This window comes from Zonotrichia albicollis, chromosome 6 (genome assembly GCF_047830755.1).
Source record: "Zonotrichia albicollis isolate bZonAlb1 chromosome 6, bZonAlb1.hap1, whole genome shotgun sequence".
NCBI classification, from domain to species: Eukaryota; Metazoa; Chordata; class Aves; order Passeriformes; family Passerellidae; genus Zonotrichia; species Zonotrichia albicollis.
The window spans coordinates 48,118,563-48,139,974 of record NC_133824.1 but is presented as its reverse complement, the minus strand read 5'-3'; the positions used below and the strand labels follow the sequence as shown (position 1 = coordinate 48,139,974).

The window sequence follows — 21,412 nt, the reverse complement described above, 5'->3', positions numbered from 1 at the left end:
CAAGGATGTCCTGGACACGGATGGTTGGGAATTGCCTGAGGTTTCTGCCTTGAAGGGTGGTGAGTGAGGTGGGAAGGACACCAGGAATTGGTGTGTGGCACTTGGGAAGGATCCAGGCAATCACTGGGGGTTAGTTGTTTCTTCTCCAACTCTCTCTGCTCTGAATCTCAGCCTTTGGAGTGGGAAAACACTTGGGAGAACATCCAGAACTTGTGGATTTGCCATCCCGTGGCCAGGTTGGAGCTGGCTGGAAGTTGTCCTGGAAGTAATGGAAGGTGTCCCTGCCCATGGCAGGAATGTAACTGGATCTTTAAGGTCCCTTCCCACCCAAACTATTCCAGGACTCCATGATCCTTGTCCCTTGAGATGAGTTCTAGGAATTTCTCCTGTGGAGAAGGAAATTAAGGTAGGAACTGGATGCTTTGAGTTATTCAAAGTTAAATTCAACCTGTCCTATAAAAAGAAGGATTTTAGTGCAAACGGGGAATTTTTTTGGGAGTGGATGGGAATGACAGGGATAGAAGACAAGCATGTGTGCTCTCAGTCAAGGATATATCCCAAATATTCAATCAATTGGATTTTCCAGCCTGAACCCTGTGGAGATCTCCCCTTTGGATGAACATGGAGGTGCTGGGATCCTTCTGTGGGCCGGGTGAGTCCAAACTGGGATTTTCCCAGTGTCCCACAGGACACGGCTCTGGAGTTGTAAGGCAGGATCTCACTGCCTGAGGGCTGGTCCCAGCTGAATAATTTCGCATAATTCATATTCTGGAGAAGGGAAAAGCTGCATTTATGGCTTACAGCATTGGGGAATAAGGGCAGGAGAAGTCCTGGAGCTCCCTGACCAGCCAGGAGAAATCCAGGGAGAAAAGGAATGCCTGGAAGTGTGTAATCCTATTAATGGCCGCATGGAATTGTTTTTTATGGCTGCTCCTGAAGGGACTGTCAGGGAATTAAGAGCTCAAAGGTGGCTGAACTACTGAGTTCCTATAAAAATGCCCATAAAAAGTGCTGGAATGTTGAAGTGCCTGATGTTTTGGGATGGTTTTGTGGGATTTTTTTTCCCTACCCAGAGCTATATCAGCCTCATAAAAGGATATTGGCTCTTCTGGAAACCCTTCCCCTCCTAGGGAAGGAAAACATCCAACTCTGGCTGCTATCCTTGGATAAACACGGAATAATCCATGTTTAGGAGAGGCTGCTTTAATTCAGTTTTTAAGGATGAAAATATATGGATGTGGACACAGCAGGAGTGGGGGATGCTGCTATAAAACCTATTAACAGCCTTCCTTGGGGATGTAGTCGTGTTTTCCAGGGAGATTCTCCGGCTGCTGGGTGTGTTGGTGGCCTTAGGAAAAAATCCCAGTTTATTGAGAAAAGTTGTTTCCAATCCATTGAGAAAATATCCAGAACTACAGAAAAAAACCCCCAAATTTTCCAACAACTTTTGAAGTGTTCTCCAGCAAGCAAAGAAAATGGGGGGAAATAACGGGAATATTTAACTAACTAAAGCTGGGATCGAATTGTTAATTAATTCAGTGGAAACTAGCATGGCACAAATAGTTCCTCAGGGTTTTTCCAAGGATTCCAGGTTGTATTTCCATTGGAAAAGAGGGAAAGGAAAGGTGATCTGAGGGTGGTGGTCCAAATGTAATTCCTGGTCTGTTGCATCAGCATTTATATTTTCCTGCCTCCTCAGCAATGTCTCCTTGGATTTTCCAGCAATCTCTACTCATCCTTCCCGCCACAGAACTTCCTTGGAAAGCACATCCAGCCCTTGTGGCCTTGTTTGTCCTGGTAGGGTGGACAGGGGCTTTCCATAGAGCCTGGATGTCCTTCTTGGGAGTGGGTGGGTGACACTTCCCTGCTCCAGGCCTGGGCTGAGCCTTGTAATTCCAGCTCCAGAGGCTTCCCGGGGTGCTGAGGTCTCCCAGGACATGTGTGCTCCTTCCTGAGGATGATCCTTTATTCCCTGATGAATCAATGGAGGTGTTCTCTCTGTCTTGGGAATGAACCCTTTGGAGTTAATGGGTAACCAGGCAGGGATTGATCCACACAGGTCTCCTGCCAGGAGGAGATAACCGAGGGAGCTCTGCTCTGCTTCCGCCTCCAGCGGGGTGGGAGCTTCCCTGGGGCCTGGAAAGGATTTCCCAGAGAAGCTCTGGCTGCTTTGTCCCTGGAAGTGTCAAGTCCAGGTTGGACAAAGCTTGAAGCAACCTGGGCTAGTGGAAGGTGTCCCTGCCCATGGCAGTGGATGGAATGGCATGAGCTTTGAGGTCTCTTTCCACCCAAACCATCTGGGATTAGGGGAATTTGTGCCTGGATTGGGGTGGTTTGCAAGTAGGAGATTCCAGGTATTCCAGCATCTCCAACAGTGACCCAACACCTTCTTTGGGACCTGGTTGCACCAGGAGCAATAGATCTTATATCCATTGGATATCTCTGGATCCATGATCCCAGCTCGGCTGAGCCTCATGTGAGCCAGATCAATGACTCCGGCGCCCCTCCAGAGACTGAGGTGTCCATGCTCAGAGCTGGTGGAAAAACTTTAAAAATGGACTCCAAATCCTTCCAGTCATGCCTGGGAGTCTCAGCTGGAGGTTGGGATGTGGGCAGGGATGGGGTAAGGGAGGGGGAAATTCCTGAATTATTGTTTTGTTAGAAACTGGACTTTGAAATTCGGCGCCGGAGGGAGCCCCGGCCGCACCTTCCATGAGTAATATCCCGAGTAACATCTCTGCACCCCTTCCTGGCTCGTGCTGCTGCGAGCCACGTGGGACAGGGAGAGCAGGGTTTGCAGGGAGCGTCACCCAGAGGGGACTGGGAAGGGGGAGAAATGTGGGAAATGTGGAGGGCAGGAGAAAGGAAAACCAGTGATGGAGCGCGTTTGGACCCACTGGAGCTGCCTCCCTATGGATCAAAGCAATATCTTGGATTTTTTGGGATTCAGAGCTCTCTAGGATCCTTTGGGGATCACACAAGTCCATCCCTGAAGTGCTGCAATCCCAGCTCACTGCAGGAAGGGAGCTGGGCTATCCCGTATGGATGAGTTTGGCTCCATCCCTTGGTGTGTTTTTCCAATGGGTCTTTTCCCTTTAATCAGGTCTGGGAAGGGAGAGAGCAGCATTCCCTGGGAGTGGGAGCTGAGCAGGACTGGGAGGCAGGAGGAAAACTCAGGTGAGAAGGATGTGGATCATCCACACCTCGATTTAGGCACCAGGAGAGGAGGAAAGATGGGAAGGAGCAAAGATTCCTCAGGGATATGTCCAGAGGAGGGCATTCTGGAAATGGCAGCCCCTTTGTGAGGGCAGAATCCTCAAATATGAGGATTTGAATCCTTAATGAGCTGTTCCCAAAGGGATTTTCCTGTCTGGTAAGGAGTGTGTGGCACTCTGGAGCTGTCTCACAAGGGGTTGGGATGTGAGAATGTTGATATTGTCCCTAAGGAAGGGAGGGAAGTGTGCTATTTTTATTGTAAATTAGTTGCTCAGTAGGATTTTACACTTTAGGATGGGGAATCCCAGGCCAAGCCCAACATGGTCAATCCAGAGGGATCCAAATCTGGGCTCAGGATCCTTTCCCAAATCTTTTGATCATCCTTGGACCCATATATATGGTTCAATGCCATCACAGGTAGGAACTTTTGGAAGTGTTGGTGGAACTGGATGGGTTTTAAAGTCACTTCTCACCCAAAACATTCCAGGATTCCATGATCCCTGTCCCTCAAGATCCGTTCTAGGAATCTGTCCTTCAGTGGAGAAGGAAATTAAGGAAGGAATTTGATGCTTTGAGTTATCCTCAGTTAAAGTCATCCTGCCATATAAAAAGAAGGATTTTAGTGCAAATAAAGTTGAGTACAAAGGAATTTTTGGGAGTGGACGGGAATGACAAGGATAGAAGAGGAAGATGAATGCTCTCAGTCAAGAATATATCCTAAATTAATATTAACATAATTAAATTATGTTGGATATATGGTGTGGAAATCTGCCCTTTGGATGCTGGGATCTTTCTGCAAGGAAGGTGAGTCCCAAATGGGATTTTCCCAGTGTCCTACAGGGTGAGTGACATAGGCACATGGCTCTGGAAAGGTAAAGCAGGTTCTCATGGCCTGAGGTTACTCCCAGCTGAAGAATTCCATGGATGAGCTTTAAGTTCACTCCCAAGGCAAACCATTCCAGGATTCTGGGATTCTAAATCACAGAGCGATGGAATGTGATTCTACAAATCAAATTATGATTTTATGAATTCACAAGATTATGGGATATGATTCCATGGATTCCAGGATTCTAAATGACAGAATCATGCATTCTAGGATTCAATATCCTGAGTTGGAAAAGGCCTCTAAGGATCATCCAATCCAATTCTGACTTTAGTGCTGGGTTTAATCTTTATTTAAGTAAAATATTTTAAGTAAAATATTACAGACGAACATCTAACAGGGTTTAGGCTGGGCTGGCGCTCAGCTCCCCAGGAAAAATCCATTTTCCCTAATTTCCTTTCCTTCCCACGCAGCTTGTGCCCGAAACGGGGGACTGAGCGCAGGAACAAGGGGAGCAAGGAATAACAATTGTCTTAATGTGGAGAGAGAGAGGAGAAAAAAGGGCTCGTTCTCTCCATCCCGAAATAATAGACCCATTACTGTCCCCAATCCTCAATCCCCCTCCTCTCCCGGGAGAAGAATTGGTCACTGCACAGCTGTGGGAGCGGGATAAATATATTTATATATCCCGGAGAATCTGCCCTTCTCAATTGGGATGTGGGGCTGGACAATCCCTCATTGTGCCCTGGCTGGCCCGCAGCAGAAAGGCCCCACAGTTTGGGGCTGGCAGGGCCCCGGCGCTCCGAGAACTCGGAACTTCATGGACATTATTCCCAGCGGGCCCTTATTTATTTGATTGGAGTCATTATGGGGTGGGAGGGGTGAGTGTGTGTGTGTGGGAGGGGGTTTATTGGGGATTGTGGGAACATCTGGGGAGAACAAACCACTGCTGGGCCTACCCCTGAGGGGTCAGGGGTTGGGCTCTGCGCTGGGATTTGGGGCTGGGTTTGCTGATTTGGGGCTGGTTTAAGGTGACTTGGGGCTGGATTTGGATGATTTGGGGCTGGATTTGGGTGATTTCCAGCTGGATTTGGATGATTTGGGGCTGGATTTGGGTGATTTCCAGCTGGATTTGGGTGATTTCCAGCTGGATTTGGATGATTTAGGGCTGGATTTTGATGATTTAGGGCTGGTTTAAGGTGACTTGGGGCTGGATTTGGGTGATTTGGGGCTGGATTTGGGTGATTTGGTGCTGGATTTGGGTGATTTGGGGCTGGATTTGCTGGTTGGGGCTGATTTAGGGTGATTTGAGGCTGGTTTTGGGTGATTTGGGGCTGGTTTTGGATGATTTAGGGCTGAATTTGGATGATTTGGGGCTGGTTTTGGGTGATTTGGGCCTAGATTTGTGTGATTTAGGGCTGGATTTGCTGGTTGGGGCTGGATTTGGATGATTTAGGGCTGGATTTGCTGGTTGGGGCTGGATTTAGGGTGATTTGAGGTTGGATTTTTGGTGGGGTGCAGCTGGGTTTTGATGATGCAGGACTGAATTTGGTGATTGGTGCTGGTTTTGGATGATTTGGGGCTGGATTTGGGTGATTTGGGGCTGGATTTGGATGATTTGGGGCTGGATTTGGATGATTTGGGGCTGGTTTTGGGTGATTTGGGCCTAGATTTGTGTGATTTAGGGCTGGATTTGCTGGTTGGGGCTGTCTTAGGGAGATTTGGGGCTGGATTTGGATGATTTAGGGCTGGATTTGGATGATTTGGGGCTGGATTTGCTGGTTGGGGCTGATTTAGGGTGATTTGAGGTTGGATTTTGGTGGTGTGCAGCTGGATTTTGAGGTTTTAGGACTGGATTTGGTGCTTAGGGCTGTTTTAGGCAGATTTAGGGCTGGATTTGGGTGATTTGGGGCTGGACTTGTGTGATTTGAGGGCTAAATTTTGGTGGATTTAGGGCTGGATTCTAGTGATTTGGGTTTGGATTTCTGACTGGATTTTGGTGGTTTGCACCTGGATTTTGATGATTTAGGGCTGGATTTTCTTTTTGGGGCTGGTTTAGGCTGATTTGTGACTGGGTTTTGATGACTTAAGGCTGGATTTAGTGTTTAGGGACTGGATTTTGGTGATTTGGGGCTGGTTTAGGGTGATCTGCAGCTGGATTTTGGTGATTTGCAGTTGGTTCTGTATTCTGTGACTGGAATGTGAGGCTGGATTTTGGGGATTTCCTGGTTTTGTAATTTGTGCCTAGATTTCAGAGATTTGTATCTTTTTTAAAAACAGGATTCCGGTGATTTGTAGCTGGTTTTGGAATTTCTGGGAGGATTTTGGTGGTTTGTGGTTGGATTTTGTGCCTCAGGGCTGGTTTTATGAGCAGGTTTGTTGGTTTGTGGCTGCATTTTTGTAATTTGTGGCAGGTTCAGTGTTTTGTGGCTGGGTTTTCCTAGTTTCTGGATAGATTTTGGCCATTTGTGGCTGGATTTTTTATGGTTTGTAGCTTTTTTTGGCACCTTATGACTTTTGGGACAGATTTTGGTGCTTTGGGGACAGATTTTGGTGCTTTGAGGGTGTTTTTCAGTGATTTCTGGCCAGATTTTGGTAGCTTGTGGCTGGTTTTTTTTTGGTGCCTTGTGACTTTGCTTTGTGAGATATTTTGGTGCTTTGTGCACAGATTTTGGTGCTTTGTGAGTGTTTTTGTGCTCAGATTTTGATACATTGTGGCTGGATTTTTTGGTAGTTTCTGGATGGATTTTGGTAGCTTATGATGTTTGGTGGCTTGTGGCCATGTTTTAGTGCTCTATAGCTTTTGTTTTGTAGTTTATGGGCAGGTTTTGGTAGTTTGTGGCTGCATTTTTGGTGGCTTGGGGCTCTTTTTTTTTCTTAGTGCTTTGTGGCTGAATTTTGGTGGCTTTTGGCTGATTTTTTCGTGCCTTGTGGCTTTGTTTTGTGGAAGATTTTGGTGTTTTGAGAGGGATTTTGGTGCTTTGTGCACAAATTTTGGTGCTTTGTGAAGGATTTTGGTGCTTAGTGCACAAACTTTACTGTTTTGTGAGGGGTTTTGGTGCCTTGTGGGCAAATTTTAGTGCTTTGTGGCTGTTTTTGCAGTTTGCTGGACAAATTTTCATAGTTTGTGCCTGCTTTTTTGCTTTGTTTTCTAGTGATTTTTGGCTCCTTTTTTCTGGTGCTTTTGCACAGAGTTCTGGTGCTTTAGTAGCCAGGTTTTGGGGGCTTTAGTGGCTGTTTTTTGGGGGCTTTAGTGGCCGGGTTTCAGGGCATTAGTGGCCAGTTTTTGGGGGGCTTTAGTGGCTGGTTTTTGGCGGGCTTTAGTGGCTAGTTTTTGGGGGGCTTTAGTGGCTGGTGTTGGGGGCTTTAGTGGTTGGTTTTTGGGGCTTTAGTAACCGATTTTTGGGGGATTTTAGTGGCTGAATTTTGGGGCTTTAGTGGCCCGTTTTTGGGGCTTTAGTAGCTGGTTTTTGGGGCTTTAGTAGCTGGCTTTGGGGCTGTAGTAGCCGATTTTGGGGGGCTTTAGTGGCTGGTTTTTGGGGGCTTTCGTGGCTGGTTTTTGGGGCTGTAGTAGCTGATTTTGGGGGGCTTTAATGACTGGGTTTTGGGGGCTTTAGTAGCTGGGGTTTGGGGCTTTAGTAGCCGGTTTGGGGGGCTTTAGTGGCCAGTTTTTGATAGCTACTTTTGCGGCTTTAGTGGTTTGTGACTTGGGGCTGTTTCTTGGCGGCTCGTGGCCGCTTTTTAGCGCATTCTCAGCGTATTTTTCAGTCCGCAGGTTCCTCCCGGTGCCTGGCGAGCGTTTTTCGGTGACTTTGGGCAACCTCGCGACTCGGCGGCGTCGCCGGAGCCTCTCGGCGGGGGTGCCCCGATCGCGGCGCGGGGCGGAGGAGGAGCGGCGGGCGGGGAAGGGCCGGCACAGGGGGAGAGAGGGAGGGAGGGAAGCGGGCAAGGAGGGAGGAGCGGCCGCGGCAGCCCGAGGAGTCCGGGGCAGCGCTCGGCGGACGCCGATGGGCATCGGGCGGCCGCGCTGGGCAGCGGGAGCCCGGCGCTGAGAGCGGGGCCCGGACGGGGCTCGGGGGTCGCGGCGGGGCCGCCCGGGCCGGGGCGATGCCCCCCTGCAGCCGCAGGGACTGAGCCGGGGCCGGCCCGTGCATGGCCCAGCCATGGAGGTGGTGGACGAGACGGAGGCTCTGCAGCGCTTCTTTGAAGGTAACGGGGGCAGCGCCGTCGCACAGGGCCGGCCCGTTCCGGGATCGGCCGTGGAATGGGCTGGGAGGGAAGGGAGCCTCAGGCTCATCCAGTGCCACCCCCTGCCCTGGACACGGACACCTCCCCTAGCCCAGGGTGCTCCCAGCCTCGGTCAGCTTGGCCTTGGGCACTGCCAGGGATGGGGCAGCCACAGCTTCCCTGGGAAACCCGACCCGGGGCCTCGGCACCCTCACAGGGAGGAATTCCTTCCCAACATCCCGGCTAACCCTGTTCTCTGGCGGTGGGAAGCCATTCCCCCTTGTCCTGTCACTCCAGGCCCTCTGTCAAAGTCCCTCTCCAGCTCTCCTGAAGTCCCTTTAGGCACTGGAAGGGGCCCCAAGGGTCTCTCTGGAGCTTTCCCTTCTCCAGGTTAAAAAATCCCAGCCCTCCAGCCTGGCTCCACACCATCCTGGAATGGCACAGATCCCTATCCAGGGGCAGCTGTGCATCCTCCAGTGCACACTGTGGGTGCCAAGCTGGATATTCTGGGAATTGTGTTGTGCCATGCCTTAGATTCCCACTGCCAGCCCAGCAAGGACCTTGGAATGTCCCTCACCATCCTTGGAGCAGGCTTGTGGCAGTGGCTCTGGCCTATGGATCCCAGACCTTTTCCGGATCCTTGTGGCCACCGCATGGCTGTGGATCACTCTCCTTCCCAGCAGGGTGGAAAAGTGGCTGGGAAGAGAACTTGGCCTCTGTTGGATGAAATGTGGTTGCTCATGGCTGAACTGGGATGTGTTGGGAGCCTGATCCCATTGTTGTTCCTGCCTCGGCTCCGTGTTCCCTTCCCTGCTCTGCTCTTGTTGGCACACTCTGCTCTTCCTTGTGGAGAGGCTGGTTCCTTCTCTTTCCCCCTCATTGCTTTCTTTCCCTCCCTTGTTTTCCAGTGGGTCGCTTGCCGGGCCCAGGTTTGGTTGCCACGGGCTGTGTCCTTTGGGATGAGTCCCTGGCACATGGAGGGAATAATGTGCTCATCCTGGCGAGGCTCCATTGCCCCAGCAGGTGCTGGGGTGTATCCTGATCCATGGGTCAGCTCTGGAGCTGGGATCCCCTTTGGAGCAGTGGGGTTGTGCAGTGAGCCCCCAGAGGCAGCTGGGGCAGGACAGTGGTGTCCATGTGGATTCTTTGGCTGGTAGAAGGATTTATCCTGGAAAGCGGGAACAGAAGATGCTCTTGGGAGCGAGTGGAAGCTCAAGCTGCTTCCTCCTCGCTTCCCCCTCTCCTGGCATCCATGTGACCTCTCAGTGAGGCATCTCTTCTGCAAAGGAAGAAGCACCCCCTGTTAGTTCCAGCCATGATCCCAGATTCCCAGGAGCCCCAGGATTAGCAAGGAAGGGAAGCCTCACCACGAGGGCTCTTATCGGCCGCTCCCAGCCCACGTTCCCTGCAGCCTTCTGGGGCTTCCTTTGGTTTTAGGATTTCACTTGGGCCAAACTCCTAAATCCTCCTCTCCCACTTCCCATCATGGGGGTGCTGAGCAGCTCCCGGGAGTCTGCAGGGCTCTGGCTCAGCATCCCAGTGTTATTTATGGACCAGCTCTCTGTCTCTTCAGCTGGAGACATGGAATTTCTCCCTTTCCCCAGAGCATCTTTATTACAACACAGAGATTTCTTTCTTTTACTGTTTTCCTGTTCTTTCTGGGTGCTGGGGGTGATCCTGCTCAAGCAAGATGACTCCAAGAGATCCCTGATAACCTCAGCCATCCTGGGATTCTTCCTCTCTGTTTTCCTCCTTTCTTTTTCCTTCCTTTTCTCCACCTTTTTCCTCCTCCTTTCTCCCTTTTTCATCTTCTTTTTTCCCTTTTTTAATCTCCTTCTCCTTCTTTCTTTTTTTCTTCAATCAAAACCATCCTGTCCCTGTAAGCATCCAGAATCAAGGAAACTGCCTGAAGGATATTTCTTACCTTCAGCTATAAAATCCTTCTTAAAACCTCTCTGAGCCAAATATTCCATGGAGCACAACTTTGTTTGGGCAGCTCAATCCCTTTCCCGCTGTTATTCCAGAGCATCTGTTCTGACACGGAGCTGGAGGGGGACAAGGGAAGAGAAGAAAGTTTTGCCGCCAGGAATTGCTGTTCAGTTTTTGCCTCTTGTGCCAGGTTTAATTGTTGTGCTCTGAGGAATTCTGAGGCCAGAGTGATCCTCTGGTTTTTTGGGAGTGAAGGTCAGGGCCTTAAATCATGGCATGGAGTTGGATTTACTCTGGAATCTGGCCCTCCTGAGGAATTAATGGTTTTTGGATGTGGTAAACAATAGATCTGTTAGAACTTCATAATTTACAGGAATAAATTAATTATCCCATCACTCCTTTAAAATTTATCACTGAATTCCCATCATCAGGAAATCATTTTCCAACCTATTTTTCACTTGCAGTGAAATATTTTCTTCTTCTTACGGATCATCCCACCCTGAAGGGATTTCTTCCTGCAGGCTGAGAAGTCTGGAATAACTTGGGAATTCTCATTCCTTTGCTTGACTCTGATTTTCCCAGGATCTGAGCCTGCTGTAAGGAATCACAGAAAATTCAGGCAGAATCCCTGAGCCCTTGGTATTTCCCAGTGTCAGACAAGGATTAACTGGGCTCCTCATGGAGATGTTTGGGAGTGGGGGCTGTGCTGGTGGAGCTGGGGAAGAACTGGCGCCTGTGGTCATTCCAAATCCTGGAATTTGGCTGGTCCCATCTGCAGAGCCAGGCTTGTTTTGGAAAGCAAATGTTCCCAAAATCTCAGGTTTGGATGGTGCCTCTGGTTTTCTCGGTTGTGAGAGATGGACCTGGATTTTCCTAAGTTTTCCTTGGTGTTTGCTGGGGCAGGATTTCCTTATTTTCCTGGGTATCCTTTGTTTTCCTGGGTATCCTTGTTTTCTTGGATGTCCTTGTTTTCCTGGATATCCCTATTTCCTTGTGTACTTTTGTTTCCTAGGCATCCTTGTTTTCCTGGATATATTTATTTCCATGGATGTCTTTGTTTTCCTGGGTACCCTTTGTTTTCCTGGGTATCCTTGTGTCCCTAGATGTCCTTGTTTTCCTGGATATATTTACTTCCATGGATATCCGTGTTTCCCTGGGTATCCTTGTTTTCCCAGATATCCTCGTTTCCCTGGAATGTGGCTGTCTGCTGTTTGAGGGTGAGATCTGAGGCGTGTGAGGATGGAGAAGCAGAAAAGTGATGGGAAGGATCCCAGGCTTTGCTCTGGTATTTGGGATGGACAAGGGAAAAGTTCCTGAGGGAAAAAATGCATTGGGAATAACTTCAGGCTTTCCTGGGATGAAGGTGCTGGGAATGCAGTCCTGCCTTTCCATATTGGGTGTCCTCAAGCTGGGCTTCTCCTGTGCTGGGAAGATTGTTGTCCTCAGGCACATGGTGGAATTTTTGAGGTTGTCCTATGCAGGGCCAGGAGTTGGACTTGCATGATCCTCATGGATCATCCCTTCCCACACAGGCATCTTCCCAAACTCCGTGGTCTGTGTTAGCACAGCTGATCCATGTGTTTGGAGGTGCCCAGGACCATCCTGCAGGCAAAAATCCTGGAGCAGCGAGCATGGGATGCTGGGGGGTTCTGGCAGGGGAGGGAAAGGAGATTTCCATGGGTTTGGGAGTGTTCCTGGAGCGTTTGTGTTTGGATTCAAAGGAGAAGGAGGGAGTTGACAGCGTCTGACCCTTGGCTGGCATCCTGCTCCCAACCTTTCCCTTGCTCCCGCCCGCCCCTGCCTCAGGGAAACGCTTACGCCACGGCTCAGCTATTTGGGATCCCTCTCCTGGCTAATTTATGAGATAAGGGCTCAGGGAAGAATGTACAGCGGGAAGGATGTTCCGAGCAGCGGGGCTGGCGGGGGCTGGGAAGTGGGAATTCGGGAAAGGAGCAGAGAAAGGAGAGTGAGCGCTGAAGGTTGAGCAGGTTTGGGGTCGAGGTGGAGCTGGGAAAGACAAGAGTTGGTTCAGCAGAAGGGGAAGGTTTCCATGAAGGTTATCCAGTAGCTCCACGGATATTCATGGAGCACAAGTGGCTGGAACACTGGGAATGTTGTCTGTGGAGCAGCCGTGTGTCCGTGCAGGGGTTGCTGGGCTGTGTGTGCACAGGAATCTCTGAGCTCAGAGTGACCAGGAGTGGATGGTTTTGCCTATGGGAACGTTTGGATATATGTGTTCATGGAATCCTGGAATGATTTGGGTGGGAAGGGACCTTAAGGATCATCCAATCCCACATGGGCAGGGACACCTTCCACTATTCCAGGTTGCTCCAAGCCCCAGCCTGCCTGGTCTTGGACATTCCAAGGATAGGGCAACCACAGCTTCTCTGGGAAATCCATTCCAGGGCCTCACCACCCTCCCAGGGAAGGATTTCTTCCCAATATCCCATCTAAACCCTCCCTCTGTCATTCACAACTTCTCTGGACAACCTGTTCCCATGTTCCTGTTGTTGGTGACACCCCTGGTGATTTTGATTGTGGAGCACTTGGTGCCTGTGAGGAGGAAGTGTCGCCCTGCAGAAAGCGGTCTGGAACATTTCCCTGTTTTCCTTGGATAAAGGAGTGTAGAATACTGGAGCTGAGGCAGTGAGGTGACCCCAGGACAGCTGAGATTGCCCCTTGTCCCCCGTGCTGGGCCATAAGGGGGATTTGGTGGTGGTGGTGGTGGGAATGAGTGGAGAAGGAATTCGCTGGTCAGACTCCTGCTAGTGTAAAGCAGCACATCCATGAGAATCCAGAGACTGCTCCCAAGTCTTCCTGTTGCTTTGAGAAAAATTGGGAGCAGAAAGGGCAGGAGGACAGTGGAACCTGGAGGATCTGTCCTGGTGTCCCCTGTTTTAGTTTCCCGGGCTTGACGTAGGAATGCAACTACACAGATCAGAACATCACTTTTCATGGAATGCCTTAAAAAAATGGCTCTTTTGGGGCTTCCGGCTTGTCACCCTCTGCCTGCCCCCAAATCCATCCCCGAGGCTTGATGCTGGAGAGAGCTTTTCCCACACGGAGCTGCTGTGGCAGGGGGAGAACACCTTGGAAAAGCCCAGCGTGATCCCAGCCCGGGGGGAGCTCCTGGCTGGGGGATGAGGTGACAGTCACTGCGGGGCCTGGCTGGCGCTGGGGAAGGTAAGAGGCTTTGCCCGGAGTTCTCTGGGAGCCGGGAGCCAGCCCGTGCCGGAGTGGGCGCGGGGCAGCTGGTACAGCACTAACACATGACCGTCCCTGCGGGTAATCCCCTGGCCGTCCCAAATCCCAGCGCGGAGCAGCGGCCACCCAGCTGCCTCCCCGGCCCTCCCACTCTTCCCGGAGGGAATAGAAAAACCAGCAGGCAGCAGCTGCCCCGGGAGCTGGAGGAGCTGAGCTCAGGGAATAATGACACAGGGAGGGAGCAGGGATACGGCGGGAGCTTGACGTCGGCTCTCAGCATGCTCAGGATGCGCTGGATCCGAGCAGGTAACGGCACGGACCCCCCATCCTTTCCGTGGCTTGCCTTGCTCTCCCCTCTGCCTCTCCATCTCTCTTCCCAATGGGATTGTTCCCTGGTTCTCCTCTCTCTTCCCTCTGTTTGAAGCTTCCCTGCCTGCCCTGCTTGGTCAGCCCTCAACAGGAGCGGGTGACATGAGGATGCTGCTCATCCCAGGGCCTGAGCAGAGCAGGGAAGAGACAAAAACATTCCCTTGAGCTCATCACCACACTCAGCTGGCATTCTGGACACTGGGGGACAGCTGCCACATCCATCCCAACAGGAGATTCCTGGAGTCTCTTCAGCCAAAGGACTCGTCCTCGTCCACTCCTCAGGGAAGGCTGGTGCCAAACGCCGCCACTGCTGGCATGGTCTTGTGATGGTTTTGCTGGTGCTCCTCCCTCCCATTTCCCCGAAACTCCTTTATCCTGGACCCTAAAACTCCTTAATCCTGGGAAATGGGTAAGAGACGTCCAGGTGGAGTAAGGCCAGAGAGCTGTTCATGAGAGGGTGGATCTGCAAAGCCTGATAGAGGACAGGCTGGCGTTTGGAAAGGTGATGTCAGCACGAGGCTCCATGAGGAGGAACTTTGCCCGTGTCCTGGGTAATGCCCCTTCCATAGGCTGCTGCCCTGGGAGCAATGCCCGGGCACAGACAGGGAGAAGCTTCAGGAAGAGGTGGCACTTAGGGCAGGTTGGAAGGAGTCATGCTGGAGGTGTGACCAGCATGGAAACGGTGACACAGAGATCTGGCTGAGCCCGTGCGTGGGATGGGGCGTGGAAGGGCTGCTGCATGCAGGGAGATGGGAAAGGAATCCTGGTCAAGGAGGAGCCGTGGGATGCCAGATGGATGGACAGGTTTCCCTCTGCTTCCTCACCCTTATCAGGGAGAGCCCTTCCAGGACAGTCAGGAGTCATCCCAGAGTCAAAGTCATCCCAGCTGCCAGAAAGAGGGAATTACATGGCTCCTGGGCATGGTTATTTCAAGGAAGAGAGATGGGATCCTGCCCTGCTTTCCCTCTTCTGGATAAGGGCCTTGTGGATTCCTCCTGGTGGGAATGGCTGGAGTGTTCTGGTGGTGAGGGTGGTGGAACAGGGTGCCCAGAGAAGCTTTGGCTGCCCCATCCCTGGAAGTGTCCAAGGCCGGGTTGGATGGGGCTTGGAGCAGCCTGAGGTACTGGAAGGCATCCCTGCCCATGGCAGAGAGTGGATTATCCTTACAGTTGCTTCCAACTCAAGCCATGCCAGGACTCCATGATCTGGAGCTGGGAGCTGTGCTGGGAAGGTGCAGGTGAACCCATGGGCACTTCCCAGCCCATGCCTTGGATCCCTCTGGTGTATGCCAGCCTGAGGATGGCGTTGCTCTGGCACAGCTTTGCCGCCCTTGCCGGGGAACCCTCCTGCCTCTTCCCAGTGCTGTTGCTGACTGGACTTTGCACTCTCCGATAAGAATCCTGGGACACTGAATGTGCCTGAGGAATGATTAACCAGCGTGTGCCGTGCCAGAGGACAAGGGAGCAGCTGTGGCTGGAGACACAAACAGGAACAGTCTCGTAGCTTTTGGGGCCGAGCCGGCGCGTTCTGGGTGCCCATCCCGTGCTCCAGCGTCATTCAGGAGGGACAGCCATCAACATGGGGCATTTCAGAGGGATATGAGGACTAGGGATGGACAGACAGTGGCAGAGAGCCAGGGAGGTGTCCTGCTGCTGTGGAGGGTAAATGGGAACTCTGAAAGGTGGAGGGTGGATTGATCCCTGGAAGTACCTAAGGCCAGGGTGGACAGGGCTTGGAGCAGCCTGGGCTAATGCAGGGTGTCCCTGCCCATGACAGGGAATGGAACTTGAATGAGGTTTAAGGTCCCATCCAACCCAAACTACTCCAGGATTCTATGATTGGATACCACACTTGGCTATCTGGTGGCTCTCACTTTTATTTTCATGGATATATCCTTTTATTCCAACTGACTGCCGTGCTTGGCATGCCCTTGCTTATCCAACAGACCGTTCCTTCTCCCCGTTCTTCCTGCACAGCAGGGCATGTAATCATGGAATGCTATGGGTTGGAAGGGACATTAAAAATCATCCAGTTCCACCCCCATCCATGGCATTTTCTCCCTGATTTGGTGGCTGATGTGGCCAGCCCAGGATCCCACACTCCAGGCTGGCTTCCAGCGGCACCTGGGGTGTGTTCAAGGCACATTTGAAGGAAAGGCCTCCTTCCCTTCCTGAGGGAAAATGTAACATGACACTCAGGGTCCACCACTTATCTCACTGAACTTTGGCTGCTTTTAGAGCTTTCCCTCTACTCCAAACAGAGAGAGGGAAAGGTGGGAAGAGTGGCCAGGCCTGGCTGCAAATGGAGTGGACAGAATTCTTGGGGAATTCCTTGTCCACAAATGTTCCCAAGTGCGAACACTTGTGTATTTCCCTGGGTTTTGTGGTGGTGGGGAGGAGAACTGGCTGGAAAAGCCAAGGATAGAGTTTTAAACAGCCTCGCAGTGCTTGGATCCAGCCTGGGTGTAAAAACCAGGCATTAAAGGGATTTTTTCTGGGGTTGATTTGATTTTCCCTGTTTTTTTTTTCCATGGAGTCTTTGGTATCACCCCAACTTTGCTATGGAGTGGCAATTGTTCTGGTTTTCCTACCCAAGTAGTTTAGGGAAGGAGACAGTGCAGAGGTTGTGGGGTGGGCATGGAACAGGATTTTTTGAAGACTCAGGTGTGATATCCAAGGAACTGGAGGTTTCATTCATTGATTTATAGAATCCTGAAATGGTTTAGTTTGGAAGGGACCTTAAATCCCATCTTGTTTCATGGGCAGGGACACCTTCCACTATTCCAGGTTGCTCCAAGCCCAGTCGATCCTGGCCTTGAACACTTCCAGAGGTTGGGGCATCCACATAATTTATGACTTTTAATCCTGAATGCCGATTGCTCAAAATCCACATAAACAGGAAAGCAAACATCTTATCAGCCTGCTGGATCTTGGCTTATCTCCTGTGTTATGACTAGCCAGGGTTTATGGACATTGATTCGTGGAAGCATTAAAAAGGATGCTTTGACTTTATTGGGAATGAAACACCTGCTTAAGTAAAGGAAAACTTGGAAAACAGAGTTTTATAAGGGCCATCAAACCTTTTTACAGTTGGCTGCTTGCTGATAATGCGGTCAGTGCCCCTCTCCTGAACAGACATGGGGTTTTCCCAGATGAGATCCCATCTATCCCAAAATCCCAGTAGTTCTGGGCAGGGGGAAATCCTACCTGTCCATGTCCCCTCTGCTCTGTCTTGTTTTGGGAAGACAGGTTTTGGGAAGGGGTATTGGAATGGAGAGGTTGATCTGTAGGGAAGGCCAAGCCTGGATTGGACAGGGCTTGGAGTAACCTGGATGAGTGGGAAGCGTCCCTGTCCATGGAAAAGGTGGCACTGGATGATCCTTAAGGTCCCTTCCAACCCAAGACATACTGGGTGATAAATATTCCAAAATTCACCTCATGGTGTTGAGGAGCCAAAGGGATACAGGGAACAGCCCTGTGGGGGCCTGCAGGCTGGGAACAGCTTTCACAGCCCAGGATGAGGAGTTTGTATGCTGGAAGTTGTGCTGGTGTTCTCGGAAAGAGGAGCTGGACAAACTCAACCCAGTCCAGCAGGATGGGCTGTGGAATGTCAAGGCAGGGACCTTTCCTACTTCCTGGTTTTTAAAGAGATGTAGTGTGGCTCTGGACATCCAGTGGGCAGCTGTGGATGCAACAGGTCAGGAATGATCACTGAGAGGGATTTTTGCAGGATTTCCAACCACTAAAAGGTCAGATTTAAGTAGGAAAACCCTGCAGGATTCCCCATTCTCATGTTGTTAAGGTGTTTTTCCCTCATTGCCAGTTGTGTTGCAGCAGGGATTAGCTCTGGAGGTTTTTCCCCACTGCCACAGAAAGTTTATCCATGAGTTTGGGGTCACCATCCCTGTTTTGCCAGGAGAAAGGGGCTTTGCCACCTCTTCCTTTCTTGTATCCATATAATCCCTTGCAGAGGCGACTGAACAGAAACAAGAGGCCTGGAATCTTGGGAGTTTCTTTTGCCCCATATGAGCAGAGGTCATGGAATTCTGGAGCCATTTAGGTTGGAAAAGCCTCCTGGGATCATCCAGTCCAACCATTCCCCTGGTGTTGCACTACCAAGGCCACCACTATCCCACATCCCCAAGTGCCACATCCACACAGATTTTAAATCCCTCCAGGGATGGGCACTCCACCACTGGAGCCTGTTCCGATGCTTTACAACCCTTTCCACGAGGTAATTTTCCCTAATATCCAACCTAAACCTCCCCTGGTGCCATTTGAGGCCATTTCCTTTTGTCCTGTCCCACGTTCCTTGGGAACATCCCACCTGGCTCCTGTCAGGGAGTTGAGGAGACCAAGAAGGTCCCCTTGGAATGTTTTTGACCCCGGTCCCTTCCTGGGGGTCTCTGCCTGGGAAATCCTTGTGCCTGGTATTTAATTTGGACACAGCTCATTCCCACCCATTCCCAAACAACCTCCTGGTCCTCTCCTCCCCATGGCACATCCTCAGGTATCGTGCCAGGAGCCTTCCCTCTGGATTTGGGGCTCTCCATCCAGCCCAGTGCTTTGAAGTGATCCTGGGAACACCCAGGGAGCTCACGGGATGGATGGGATCCAAGCAGCACATTTGGTATCTCAGCTGTATTGTCTGGGAAGTGTTTGCTAAATCCCTGGAGCAGGAAATATGTTCCAGGATGGCTCAGAGTTGGTCAGAAAAGGCAAACAAGGTTTTTTTTTTAAAAAAAAAGAAACCTCAGTTCCCTGTGAAAAGTGGGTGTGGGAATAGCCAGCATGGTAGTAATCCCTAGGGAATTTTGGGGTTTCAGTAGTGAGTTCAATTGTGTGGAATCCTGGAATGGTTTGGTTTGGAAGGGACCCTAAAGACTGTCCAATTCCACCCCCTGCCATGGAATCACGGAGACAGAAATGACAGCCCTGGACCTGTCTCACTTCTATTGGTCATGCTAGATCCTGGGAAAAGGGGGGATCCTCCTTGGGAGCTTTGTGCCACGTGGCTGGGGAAGGGTTTTGACAGCCCTTGTGATGATTTTCTTGGGAGACAACTCCGGAGCAAACATCCCAGCTGTGTCAGCAGCAGGAAAACCCTGGCGACCCGACGCTCCTCCTTGTGAAAGATCCGTGGTGGTTGCACAAATCTTGGGGTGGCCCTTCCCGAGCCCTGGAAAACGTCCCATCTAGATAAATGGGTCTGCTTTTTCCTCCCAGCCTGCTCTGGAGATTGTCCAGCCTGGACAGACCTTGGTGCCTCCCAGTTGGAAGGGAGGGAATGATGTGTTCAATCTGGACACGGTGTTCCCGGCGATGCTTGGCTGCCTCTGCTCCTGTATCCTGGTGCTGTTCTGTTCTTAATCTCCCTCCCTAAGGATTGTTTTGTGCTGCAGGGGTTTCCAGGAGAGGCAGCACCTCTCCAAATCCTGAGTTGGATCCCGAGTTCCCTCTGTGTGTGGTGTGGATGTCTTAGAGTTGGGCTGATGGTGGCTCATCCTGGCTCTCCAGATTCCCTGAGAGCCTTTCCAGAGCCACAGTGTTGCCCTGCAGCGAGGTCAGTGTCCAGGGACTGCATCCCTGGGTTCTTTGCTTGGAGCTAGGAGAGCAGCAGGATCACAGCTCAGGATCTGCCATCAACTTTGTCAACTCCTTGTGGTTCCCTGGGTGTTCCCTCTCCTGGTCATTGCCAAGCATGGGAAACTCTGGGCAGGTGGATCAAGTCTCTTCTTGGTACTGGTATGTAGCTGCTAATTATGTTATTAATTTTTTATCCATTCTGGCAATAATTCTTCTGAGGGAATGGTTTGGGATATGGATATGAACCTTCACCACCACAGCAGTGTCCAGGAGCTCATCCACATCATGTTATCCTATGGAAAATGTCCCTCCTGTCCCCCCAAAGCTGCAGTCTGGATAAAACAAGGCCAGGTGAGGCACCTCAGCAACGGGGATCCTCAGGAGCTTTTCCCCATCCCTGTTGTCCCCAGGGATGAGGCCCCAGCCTCGTGCAGCCAGATGAAGTGGCCTCCTGCGGTCCTGTTGTCCCTGCTCCAACACCCTCGTCCCGGGAAGGGAGATAAAGGCGTTGTCTCCAAACAAACAGGGCAATGTGCCCCCCTGGGCAGGCACCTTGGAGCCTCCCAAATGGAGCCGCTGTTCCTGCCCTCGGAGAGCATGAATGGACAAGCGCGGCATTGACGGCCGCGGGGACAGGGACAAACGCGCCTCTGTGTCCCTCCTCACACCTTCCCCTCCTCCTCCTCGGCCCCCGTTCTCCCAGGACAATGGCTCCATCCATGCCAAGGTTCACAGCTGGCAAGGGCGGGGGAAAGGCCAGGACAAGGGTGGGGAGCTGCCAGGAGAAAGGGATGCAGGAGGGAGGACGGCTTTGGTGAGGGGAGATGAGGGGAAATTCCAGGAGGGTTGGAGGAGAGAAGGTGCTCAGAGGGAGGGCTCAGGGATGTTTGGGAGGGAGGATCATCCTTTCTGCCTCCTCTTCCTGTAGTTCCCCAAGGAACATGCCCATGGCCTGCCATGGCAGAGCAGGATCATTTCCTCACACTTCCTATGCTTTGGGATGTCTCCCACCAGCACTTTCTCTTCTTGGGAATGGGGAATGAAGGGTGTTATCTCCTTATCCCTGAGTCTGGGGTGTTTCCCAGGGCCATGTCCACCTCATCCAAAAGTGCTTTTTTTCAAGTATATTAATCTGTGGATGTAAGCTAAGGAGTTATGGGGTTATGTAGGAGCAGAGAGAGCTTTCCAGGGAACAGAGAGATGCTGCTGCCTCTGGACACTGGGTATTTAGGGAATCGTGGAATGCTTTGGGTTGGAAAGCACCTGAAAGATCATCCAGTTCCAACCCCCTGCCATGGATTTGCTTGTACTTCCCACCAGGCCAGTTAATTATTCTTGCCTCTGGAGCTGGCTCACTGTTACCCAGCTTGTTGCTCCTGAGTCTTTCCTGTAAATCTCTTTTCTCCCTCAGCCTGAGGATTTGGCTAAATCCCACTGTCCTGTATCCCTATCCCTGATCACTGCTTTCTCTGCACCCTGCCCTGTCTGGCATGGGATAGTTTCTCTAGGAATGCAGAGGGGTTGAATTTGGGATATTGGCTGGGAGCTCACCAAGAACTACCAGGAAGGAGAGGGTCAGGTACTGGGAACAATCCTGGCCCCTCCATGCAGAAGGTTTGGTGGAATGTGTCTGTTCCCATCCCGTATCCATTGCTCTGTTGATTAGTTCATTTTAATTCCATGACAACCAAATTCTCACAAACCCCCAAATCCTTATCTCTCAGTTTGGTGTTTTCCTTGGGATCTTATCCCACAGATCCCAGAGCTCATCCTTGGCTGTGTTTTTGGTGTGGAATTAGCTGGAATTTGGACCTTGTGTTTTTTGGTCTGGTATGAGCAGGGATGCAGGAGCTGCCCCTTTGCTTTGGAAGGGCAGGGCTGTCCTTGGGGATGGGCTGGCTGGGGAATGTCCCCAGTATGGGACACGGGGGGTGGATGATCCTCAGCATTGCCTGGGACAGTCCCACCTTCTGTGACGGGAAGGGACACGGGCTGGGTTGGGATGTGTAGGGATGCATCCCAAAGGTATCCTAATCCAAAGGAAATGCTCAAGGGTGAT

General features: G+C 51.3%; 1 protein-coding gene across 6 annotated transcripts in view; it reads left to right on the top strand.

The window, feature by feature from the left end:
- The first annotated feature begins 135 nt into the window (after positions 1 to 135).
- Positions 136 to 21,412, top strand: part of MYRF (myelin regulatory factor) — a 52,208-nt gene continuing 30,931 nt past the window's right edge. For 5 of the 6 annotated variants that reach the window (XM_074543584.1, XM_026798666.2, XM_026798667.2 and 2 more), the window contains exon 1: positions 7,980 to 8,248. In XM_074543584.1, coding sequence (XP_074399685.1) covers positions 8,203 to 8,248 — 46 coding nt within the window. In that variant the 5' untranslated portion in view covers positions 7,980 to 8,202. Of the gene's footprint in view, positions 653 to 7,979; positions 8,249 to 21,412 lie in introns of those variants that run through there. The other variant, XM_026798665.2, reaches the window with a different exon arrangement.